The sequence below is a fragment of the Buceros rhinoceros genome, unplaced genomic scaffold, assembly GCF_000710305.1.
Source record: "Buceros rhinoceros silvestris isolate BGI_N320 unplaced genomic scaffold, ASM71030v1 scaffold27253, whole genome shotgun sequence".
Classification (NCBI taxonomy): domain Eukaryota; kingdom Metazoa; phylum Chordata; class Aves; order Bucerotiformes; family Bucerotidae; genus Buceros; species Buceros rhinoceros.
In genome coordinates, this window is record NW_010403436.1 from 1,625 (window position 1) to 12,302 (window position 10,678).

A 10,678-nucleotide genomic window follows, 5' to 3' on the forward strand; every position below is an offset into this window, starting at 1 on the left:
CCTCCCCCCTCCGTCGCCGCGTCGATGCTGCCCACGCGCAGCATACGCTCCCCATCAGCACGTGCGAGCGCAGGCTCTCAGCCACCGTTCACACACAAACACGCACCCGCCCCTTCAGCCACACGCCGTGTACACACACACGTGAGCGCTTACATGCACAGACACCCCCCGCCAACCCGCCTTGTGCCCACAGACAACCCCCGCCCACCGACAACAACGTGCCCTCCGTAACCAGGTGCATCTCTGGGCTCCCTAACCCCGCTTGGCCACTATTCTGCGCATGCATCTCCTCGCCCAGCCATGCTCAGCTCACCCCCAGAGCACTGCCTGCTGACCCCCCCAGGACACCCACCCATCCCCATCCCCATCTGCCTGTCCACCACCGCACCCAGCTTTTCAATCTGCCGTGTGCACGGGTTGGTGTTGGGGCTCTAAACGGGTTCTGGGTGCATTTAGAGGTGTAAAAACCCGCTGTCAATGGTAAGAAATCCTGCAGGCATTTCACACCCACCAGCAGCACGCGGGGCAGGGGGTCGCTCTGACAAGGCGGCGTTTTTGCAGCTAAGGGAATAGCACACACACACACACAGAGCAGCAAGAGCTCGTTGGAGAAGGGGTCCCCTATCCCCTGCCCCTCTTGGAGAGATGCCGCCAGTGGTGCAGAGCTGCAAATAAAAAAGGAAAAATAAACCCGAGTGCAAGAAGTCAGCTCCAGTTTATTTGCGGTGGTGTTTAGTTCTGCGTTCCCTGTGTGCTGAGCCGGAGCGCGCAGAGATGAAGCCTGACTGGGCTGGAGTGGGACCAGTCTGCATTGAGAGCTCCCTGCTTCTTTCCTCCTGCTCTAAGCTCAGCTTAGCGCTGCTCCGGGGATGTCACCTTCCAGCGGTGATGCTCATTCTGGATTGCATTTTCCACTCTAAAATGTCAGCATTGTTTTGTACTGTCTCAGAACTGCTTTGACGGAAGGGGAAACTGAGGCACGGAGCAGAATAACTAATTCAAGTGAGCACAACGCGCCCAGCATCCCCAGTTAATGTAGAGAACTGTGATTGGTTTGGAGTCACCATGCAGCAATAGGATGCTCCAGGACCCAGAGGCATTTCTGCTGGTGCAACGTCCATGACGCTGCCGTGGTGTGGTGGGGTGGCTGAAGTGGGTTTTCTTTACTAATGCCCCTTTTTTGGAGTCTCCCCCTTCCTTTTCAGAGCAAAATAGGTGCTGCTGCCTGCGGCGTTTGGCCTCGGGACGCGCCGGAGCAGCTGGGACCTGGTTGTGTGTGTAAACCCTCCGTTGTGCGACAGCAGTGACTAAGAGTCTTGAGGGCCAAATTTCTCCGGTCCTTGCTCCTCCTCACCCGCTGAGCAGCCCCTCGGGCCCTGACTCAGTTGGCTCCCGGCTATTTCCATCTTTCCCTCCTTCCAGCACTTCTCTCTCCCGGCACCTCCTGAGCTGACAACTGCCTGAGCATGCGGTTAGAAATTTCTCCCCCCACGGTTTTAGCATCTTCTCCTCATAGCATCGATGCCCACGAGATCTTCGCTCCCATGTCTAGTCCAGTCTCCGAGAAAACTTGGTCTCTAGTGTAGCTCTGGAACATACAACGCTTCTTCTCCCCATGGGAAACTGCCCTGGTTGTGATTATATCTCCACTTCCATCTCTTCTTCCTTGTAGTTCCTCATTATTGCCCCCTTTGTAGCCCGACCTGTGGGGTCCTGACCCCACTTCCATTGGGGCTCCCAGGCTAGTGACTCCCTGTAGGGTCATGGGGTTTTGGGGGAACACCCAGCTCAAGCTGCTGAGCACGTGTTGAGATTGTGTAGGTCATCGACAGGTTCTGGAGGACCTGTTTGGTGGGACTCTCGGTGGAGTCTGGTGGCTACTGAGTATGTACGTAGATTTTCTTTCATTTTTAAGACAGTTTTGGTGCAGAGGCTAAAGCTGGGTTGAGAAATCTCAGGTCAGCTCTTCAGCTGCCACAGAACTGGAGCAGCACTATTGACTTTGGGGGGGACATGCTGGTTGGCACTGGCTGTGAACCTGCCTCTCCTATTTTTAGAGGTTGCTTTTGCTCCTGGGGCTAAATCAGATCTCACCTCCTTGGCTCACACAGCAGGGCTGCTCCGTTGCCTGGGTAGGTTTGTTTTCTTCCTACTTTGGTTTGAGTCAAAGTTTTTACACTTCTGGTTTTCCTCAGATTCCCCACACAGGGAAACTCAGGACCATTACTCAGCCCCCAGCTCAGAAGTGGATTATTTTGGCCGTGCCACTGCTGTGTAGACACACTGGTCCAGTTAAACTGGCCTTGCTTTAGGATCCCTCTTCTTTCTTGGGTTTGCTTCCCAAATTACGGGATGCTGATCAGTGAGGCCCACCTTTGGAGCGGCCACCAGTGCAGCCACATCCCAGAGTGTGGTCCAGAGGGGTCTGCACTGGGGCGAGTGGAGCATCTCAGCTCATCCCTGAGCTGGTGCCTATGGCTGGGCAGGGAGAAACATCTCCTAGAGGTTTCTTCATCAGTTAAAGCCTGGCTTAAACCTCACACCTAACTTTTGGAGGGCTGATGCTCCCTGTGCTGGACCCACATGGGTCTGCCCTTGGGGACACCCCTCATGGATGCTCTTGGCAGGCTGAGGGCTGCTGGCTCATTCCCACCAGTGTCCAGGGCCGGGTTCTTCTCCAGCGTGACTCAGGCTGTCTCTGCTGCTGATTCACTCTGGCCGAGGAACGCGCTGTCGACTCGTGGCTGCCGGCTGCATGCAGCCTGTCGGGGAGGTTCCTCAGCAAAGAGTCGTGTCCTGCTGGGTGTGCGGCAGCAAAGGGTGCTGTGGCGGGATCTGCTCCCCAACCCGCTGTGCTTCTGTGCTGGAGGGAGGGAGAGGAAGAGCTTTCCTGCCTTTTCTTTTTTTTTTTTGGGGGGGGGGGGGTGTCATGGTGGTGTGTGTGTGCATTGAGGTGTCTATTGATCTCAACCCAAATTAGCCCAATCTTCCTCCTTTTTTTTTTTTTTTTTGGGGGGGTGGAGGGGTGTGCTCTTGGAAACAGATGCTCTGGGTAATGGACTCATCATGAGCTCATTGTGTCAGCGGGGAGAGCTGAGCAGGATTGATGGGGGGACGACAAAGTGGTTTCTTTCTGACACAGCCTGCGATTTCCACTGCCTGCTGCTGGTCCCTCGTCGCCTCCATCCACAGCGTGTTGTGGGGAGGAGATTGCGGGAGGGGACAAAGGTCTCACCAGGTGGGTAGAGGGGAGAAATGGCACCATCTGAGTGTCACCAGGTCCAGGCATCAGTGGGGTGCTGAGCTCTGTCTGCTCTTCCCCTCCTCATCCTGCCCTCTCTGTCCTGGGACCATTCATGGGCACATAGAATCATAGAATCATCTGATTGCTGACCCTTGGGGAGCAAGGAGGGGGTGAAAGAATGTATCTCTGATACATCCAGACCCCAACTTCACAGCCTTGGATGGTGCAAACGTCTCATCTATGGGGAGTTGGAGTGAACGGAGAGAAAAGCTCTTTGACTCGGTCCTCTCAAAGTCCCCTTTTCATGTGTGTTCCCAGCGGGGGTCTGCTCAAACCCAGGGAGGTGCAGGTCTCCCTTCATCCCCATCACTGGCCTTTCTGGCACACCTCCAGCCATAGCTGGAGCCCCGCACGCATCCCCTGGACATATCAGAGCACTTGGAGGAAGATTCTGGACTGATGGCCCCAGTCACTGAGGTTTGCTGCTGACTCACGGGGAGAGGTCCAGGGAAGCCACCTCCCATTCTCCATCCTTGACCTTGGGGAAGTGGGTGGCAGCAGCAGAGCTCCTGGGATGTTTTGAGCCTGTTGCACCTATTTCTGTTGTTTGAAGACTTCTCCCATCCCTACTGTTGCTATTCACTAGCAGGGGTTAGAAGAGCTGTACCAAAGGTAGGTGACACCAGAAGGATGTCTCCGACTGCCCCAAAGTTGTTGTCATGATGGTTCATAAAATTGCTGCTCTCCTCCGAAGAGAAGAGGTTGACTCAAATGGACAATCAAGCTAATGGCCCATTTCATTTCTACTTCTTCAGGTAGTTGCTTTTGCCTCGCTTTTCTTCATCCTGGTCTCCATCACAACCTTCTGCCTGGAGACACACGAGGCCTTCAACATCAACGTCAATGTGACGGAGACCCTCGTGGTTGGCAACACCACGACGATCCTGCTGACACATAAAGTGGAGACGGAGCCCATCCTCACCTACATTGAAGGGGTCTGTGTCCTGTGGTTCACCCTTGAGTTCCTGGTTCGCATCATCTGCTGTCCAGATAAGCTTCTCTTCGTTAAAAACCTCCTCAACATCATTGACTTTGTGGCCATCTTGCCCTTCTACCTGGAGGTAGGTCTCAGTGGCCTGTCCTCCAAAGCTGCCCGGGATGTACTGGGCTTCCTACGGGTGGTCCGTTTCGTCCGGATCCTCCGGATCTTCAAGCTGACACGGCACTTTGTGGGTCTCCGGGTGCTTGGCCACACGCTACGGGCCAGCACCAATGAATTCCTGCTCCTCATCATCTTCCTCGCCTTGGGGGTCTTGATTTTCGCCACTATGATCTACTACGCCGAGCGGATCGGAGCCAAGACGTCCGACCCCCGCGGGAGTGACCAGACTCACTTTAAGAACATCCCCATTGGGTTCTGGTGGGCTGTGGTCACAATGACGACCCTGGGCTACGGTGACATGTACCCCAAGACCTGGTCGGGCATGGTGGTGGGGGCTCTCTGTGCATTGGCCGGGGTGCTTACCATCGCCATGCCTGTGCCCGTCATTGTCAATAACTTTGGGATGTACTATTCGTTGGCCATGGCCAAGCAGAAGCTGCCAAAGAAGAAGAAAAAGCATATACCCCGTCCAGCCCCGCTGGACTCCCCCACCTACTGCAAATCTGAGGAAAACTCCCCCCGGAACAGCACCCAGAGCGACACTTGTCCCTTGGCAGTAGAGGAGGGGTTGGCTGAGCGGAAACGGTCAGGTGAGACCCTGAAGGTGGGGCAGAGGAAGGGGGATACCTCCAAGAGCCCTCAAAGCAGTGGTTTTGGTCCCCCGTGTCCCTGGGGACTGCCCCGCTGCAGGACGCAGCCCCCGTCTCCTGGTGCAGAAAGGGCTGGGGGTGTCTGGGAATCGGGTGCTGGGTTGGTGGACCAGGATGCTGCAGATCGAGATTCCTCCTCCAGGTGGGGGGTAAGGGCCATATCTTGCTCTCTTATGGCAGAGATCATAACACCGTGGTGTGATTCAAGGTGTCCTTCCCTAGTCCACCTCTTCCTCACACTGACACAGGTAAGACCATTAGCCCGAGTCCCATCTTAGACTGGTAATGCCCTTGGGGTAGATTTTCTTTGCCTTGACCCCCACCTCCCCATTCGTCTTCTAGTAGAGGTAGCATCCCTGCACAGGGCCAACACTGCTCCAAATCCCATGCTCAGGCAGGAGCAAAATCAGCCCCTGGACTTTTATCTCTTGCTTTCGTGCACGGAGCTGAAGTTTGGAGTTAATATTCACTGAGGTCAGCCCTGAGCAGTCACATGTCTGGCTAGTGGTGGTCCTTCACCCGTGGGGACATGGGGAGATCCAAATACCCCAGAGAAGTGTTTTCAGTACTTGAATTTGTGGGTGTAGCTCTGTCTGCCAGAACCTGGTCTTCTGCTTCCTTGTGTGGTCTAAGCAAACCCTTCTGGCCACCCCAAAGACCTCATCCTGTATGTTTATCGACTTGCTGATGGGTCTCCGCCACCTTCTTGCAGACTCTAAGCAGAACGGTGAGGCCAACGTGGTGCTGTCAGACGAGGAGCAACCACTGTCGCCAGCTGATGAGGAGAAGCGGCCCATGCGACGCTCCAGCACCCGGGATAAGAACAAGAAATCTTCCACGTGCTTCCTGCTGGCCACGGGTGACTTCTCCTGCGCAGCGGATGGAGGCATCCAGAAAGGTATGGCTGATGCTGGAGGTGTGAGCTGGCCCGTGGGCTGGGGAGGGTGAGATGGAGGTTTTTTGCATTGATCCAAGACAGTGGTTCATCTCCATCTGCCTGCCTGGCTATTCTCCTCTCCCCAAATCCACTCGTCTTCTTGCCTCTCCATCTGCTTCATCTCTGGCCACCACATCTCTCCGTGCTACTCTACCCTTTTTGTTTTCTCATCCCACTGACTGCCACCATTTGGGGTCTGTGACCCTGTGCTGGCTGCACTGGCCTCCTTGGGGACAGGTCTGTCCCTTTGCTCTCCAGGGCTCCAGCTTCCGCTGTTCTTAGGACACGGCTCATTGTTTTTAATTCTGTGGTTTTATGTATGTGTCCAGGGTGGTGTAGCTGCAGAGCTGAGCTACCTCCACCTCTTTGGTACCATCTAATGCCAGTTACTCACCTTGCTGAGGTGGTCTTGCACCTGGAGAAAGGTGGATCTGGTGTCCAGAGGGGCTTGAGTGATGCATGAGACCTTTTGGGAAGAGGGAACCTCAATATCTGCCTCCTGCCCGGGCTGTGCCAGGATGCTGTCCTGGGAGGTCGGGGCTGATGTCTTCCGTGGTGAAATGCTCCAGCGTGGTCAGGGTTAGTGGTGACCAGAGATGATCAGAGGGGCAAAGCAGCCTCCTAGGCTCCAGCGAAAGATGTCAGGAGCCGGGGGTGCCTCTTCCCCCAGTCCTGATTTATCTCCTGCTGAGCCTGTTTGTTCTGGTACTGGGATGTTGGCAGCTCTGCAAATTGAGATGAGCTTGGTTCTGAGCCCGACTTGCTGATGGCCATCTGTCAGATCTCGGGACAGGTACTGATGTGTCTCTACAAGCTGTGGAAATCAGGAGATGGAGCTGGTTCAGGAATATGCTGCAGATCTTGGCATCCATCATGGTTTGAGCCCAATTCCAGTGGTTGGTCTTGTTGGGGCAGCTCAAAGAGAAGAGCTACCCCTGCCCACCACCCCTTGGACCTGGACCCTGGAGAAGACTGAGCTGGATTGCAGTGGATTGTCATGGGGCTGCTGTCATTGCTGCTGCCAGTGTTGTCACCTTGCTGCCGGGGATGGCTTCAGACCCTTGATCTCCCATCACCACTCAGGTCCTGCTCAGCGCTTCCCCAAAAAGTGTCCAGACACGTTGCCATGGGTCTGTCTTGGCATGTGCACCCCCGTCCTCTGCTCGGAGGGATGATATGGAGGCAGGATGAGTCCAGCATCCCCCAGGCTAGCGAGACTGATTATGATGGTCTAGGAAAAGGTTGTGATAGAGACCAGAGGAGGATTTGAAGAGCAGCCACAGGCAGTGGGGTTAAAGGGAGGGAAGGAGATTTACCCTCCTGGCAGGGCAGCTCTTCCAGCATGGCAAAGCAGCAATTTTTGGTTTGGTTGCCAGAACCCAGAGCATCTTGCAGCTTCTTTTTGCTCTGTTGCTTGCTGGTGCAGGGCCATGACCGGCGCATAGTTTCAGCAGCGTGGGATCGAGCATGGGGACACTCACCTGAGCATCCACCAGTGATGCTTGGCTTGGGGGGGAGGTGGGGGAAGCAAGGACAAGCCCATGTTTGCACGGGGACACACGCGCACCACGCAAAGGAGCACCAGGCCGCCATGATAAACAAGCCCGGGTGTTCCTGGGCAGCACTGCCTGCTTGCATCACCCCGTCCCCATCTGCTGCTGCCGGCTAGAAGCATGTGCGAGCGTGCACGTGCGCTTGGGAGCTACGAGTGTTCGCGGGTGGGGAGCGTGGCATCGCCAGGTCCCGGCAACGAGCCTCCGCGACTCCTTGGCAACAAAGCCATTTATAAAGCGATGCCGGTGACCTCGGTTAGCACCTAGGTGTGTTGCTGGGATACCGGCGCCATTAACGAACGTGGCAATTAGCCCAGCACAACCCTCCGGCACTTTGCAGCTTGACTCCCTGGTAGCACCTGACCCTGAGCTTGGTGGAAAACCATGATGGATGGAGGGGTGAGTCCTGAACTCCACCCCACGTGCTCCCGTGAGCGTGGCTTGGGAATAAATCGAAGGAGAAAACAAAGTGTTGGGCTTGGGGCAGGTCTGCCCTTGGAGTCCCGCTGCGGAGTGGCCCTGGGGCAATCAAACATCTTTATGAAGTGCTGCCCCAGACTGCGATGCATGAAACTTAATCAAACTTGGCCGTGTGATTTTGGCCCTGTTCCCTCGCCCGTTTCTATGCTTTTCTATTCAGTGAGCTGAGCCAGAGGACAGAGAGCATCCCTACAAAGTGCTCAACTGCAGCAGCAGGTCCTCGCGTCGCCAAGGCGGCTTCTAGCAAGCCCTGACCCCGTCACCCTCACTGACAAGTCGCTGCTGTTTGGGTGCCAGAGCCATCAGTAACCCCTAGCTTTCAGGGACCGGTAGCATCTCGGCACGATTCCTTCCCACGCCTGTGGCTCAGGGAAACGCGTGAGCTCTTCTTTCCTCAGCGCTCCAGGGAAAAGAGCAAAGTTTGCGGAAAGATGAGCCCAGCGTGGTGGTTTTTTGATTTTATTGGGGGGAGCAGGGGGACTGTATCAGCTGCTGTAGGTGGGAAACATCCCCAGCTCAGGATGTGCCTCCCCCCCAGTTCAGGGCTGTGCTCGCTTCCCTCCTCGCTTCGCTGCGTGGATTCGTGCCAAAAAGCAAATAAGGAAATTGCTCTTCTCTCCGGGGCCTGAGTCTGCTCTCACTTCCACTGCGGGAACTGCAACAGCTTTGCTGAAGTCAGCAACAGGTTCTGGCAGATGACCCTGTGTTCCCTGGACCGGTCTCTGCTGGAGGAGCCCTGTCTCCCCAGGGGGCTGAGCTATGGAAGCGGTTCACAGCTCCCGCATCTCCCTGCTGGCTGCTGTGGTTGGGAAAAAAAGTATAAAATAGGGATAAAAAAATCAGATTTAAAGAGGTCTGGAGCCTTTTCCAGATGATGCTCGTGTCTCAAGATCCCCCCTGGGGTGGTGCCTGGGGGTGATGCCATGATCGCTCAGGTGTGAGAGTTAACCCCTGACTCATGGCCAGCACTCGCCGTCGGTGTCTTTGCAACGAAGCAGAACCCAAAGATGTGCCATCAACACCCCGGGAGGGACGCGGGGATCGCTTCCGAGCTTGGCACTGCCGGAGGGACCATCCATCACCTTGTTTTTCTGCTGTCAGGGAGCCGCCTGCCGCTGCTCCCCCCCGCGTATGCGCACCCGCCCGCCCGCATGCGCTTGCTGTCTCCGGAGCTCGCTGGTGCTTGCAGGGAAGGCAAAGGCGAAGCTGGGTTTGCTCTCGGGGAAGATGCGGTGAGCGCGGCATGGCGCAGGGCGGCTGGGCTCATCGTGGCTGGGAGCATCCTTTATTTTCCATGTTTTGGCAGCAGAGCTGGCCCTGCAAGGTGCAGCAATCCGGAGAGCAGGTCCTGGGGCTCACCTCCGAACATTTTTGGATCTAAAAATGTGATTTTCAGTGCAAAGAATTTCTTTTCAGGAAGAAAAGTGGCTTTTGAACTGCAAGAGCATATTTTCCTTCTCCATAAAAGCTGGAGCAATTTCTGGCTCTTTGGGGGAGTCTGAAGGTTTCCCAAGCAATAGAAATATTTTGCTCTTTAATGCAGTTTCTTACGGAAAATAACAAGCCCGACTACCTGTTCCTTTTCATCAGAAAGGTGTTGGCAGCAGCTTGCTGCTCCAGCCGACTTAAAAACCAGAGCCGGGGGAATAACTCCTTCCAAATCCACAATTAGTTTGAGTTCTGCCACTCTCCCCTCTTTGCTTCAGCCCATGAAGTCTCCAGACTCATTCCTCATTCTGAGCAATTTGGGAAACAAACCCCAGCGCCCCCCGGGATCGGTTTGATCTCCCAGCATCAATGACTCGGGAGTCTTGGATCGGGCTGGCGCTGCTTGACTGCACGGGGAGCCGAGGGGAAGGGAGGGGAGGCGCTGAGGATCTGCAGGAGCTTGGTGGCCCTCCAAAAGCCCTTCTTGGATGTTTTTAGGGGGTTGAGTTGGGGTGTGGGGCTGGGCGATGCTCACCCTGATGCTATCTGCTTTCCGAGCCTCGGGAAGGAGGTTGCTCAGCTCTAACCTGTCCGTTTTCTTCACCAAGGCTATGGAAAATCTCGAAGCCTAAGCAGCATAGATGGTGTGGCAGGATCCATGGTGGGCTTGGCTCCCCTCGTGTCCCGCTGCAGCTCTCCCTGTCCTCTGCAGCGTCCCTGCTCTCCCGTCCCCTCCATCCTCTAAAACACCGTCTGGATTCCGCTTTGTTGTGTCGTGTAGCTCTGTACTCCCCTTCCCTGTGACGCCGTTGTCTCCGCGGTGGTGCCTAAGCCCAGAGGAGACCGAGCTGGGACACCTCCATCCCTGAGAAGCAGGTTCTGATCTTCTCCAGCCCAGTGCTGCCGCCGTGTTCCCCCCACCCAGTTTGCAGGACCTGTAACGTCTCCATTGACCTTGTCTCGTGTCCGTGTGTTTGGGACAGTCCCTGGAGTAGCTGTTGGTTTGGGTTTTCCCTCCCCCAAAACCTTATTCATCCTCTATAAATGGGGCCAACCCATGCAACCCCCGCTGCTATTGAGCCCTCCTTCCCGTGGGCTGTTTGCACTTGGGCTTGAAGGGTGGTGGAAGTGCAAGGAGGACCATGTTGACTCATGAAATTATACATCATTGTGCTGGAAATGGCTGAGTTCATATAATTTTAGGGGTTTTTTGTTGTTTTTTTT

At 55.4% G+C, this 10,678-nt stretch overlaps 1 protein-coding gene across 3 annotated transcripts in view; it reads left to right on the forward strand.

Moving 5' to 3' along the window:
* Positions 1-10,199, forward strand: part of KCNC4 (potassium voltage-gated channel, Shaw-related subfamily, member 4) — an 11,606-nt gene extending 1,407 nt beyond the window's left edge. The window contains exons 2-4 of one of the 3 annotated variants that reach the window (XM_010133021.1): positions 4,060-5,041; positions 5,808-5,954; positions 10,063-10,199. In XM_010133021.1, coding sequence (XP_010131323.1) covers positions 4,060-5,041; positions 5,808-5,954; positions 10,063-10,199 — 1,266 coding nt within the window. Of the gene's footprint in view, positions 1-4,059; positions 5,042-5,768; positions 5,955-10,062 lie in introns of all 3 variants that reach the window. The other 2 variants (XM_010133022.1, XM_010133023.1) reach the window with 2 other exon arrangements.
* Positions 10,200-10,678: the final 479 nt, after the last annotated feature.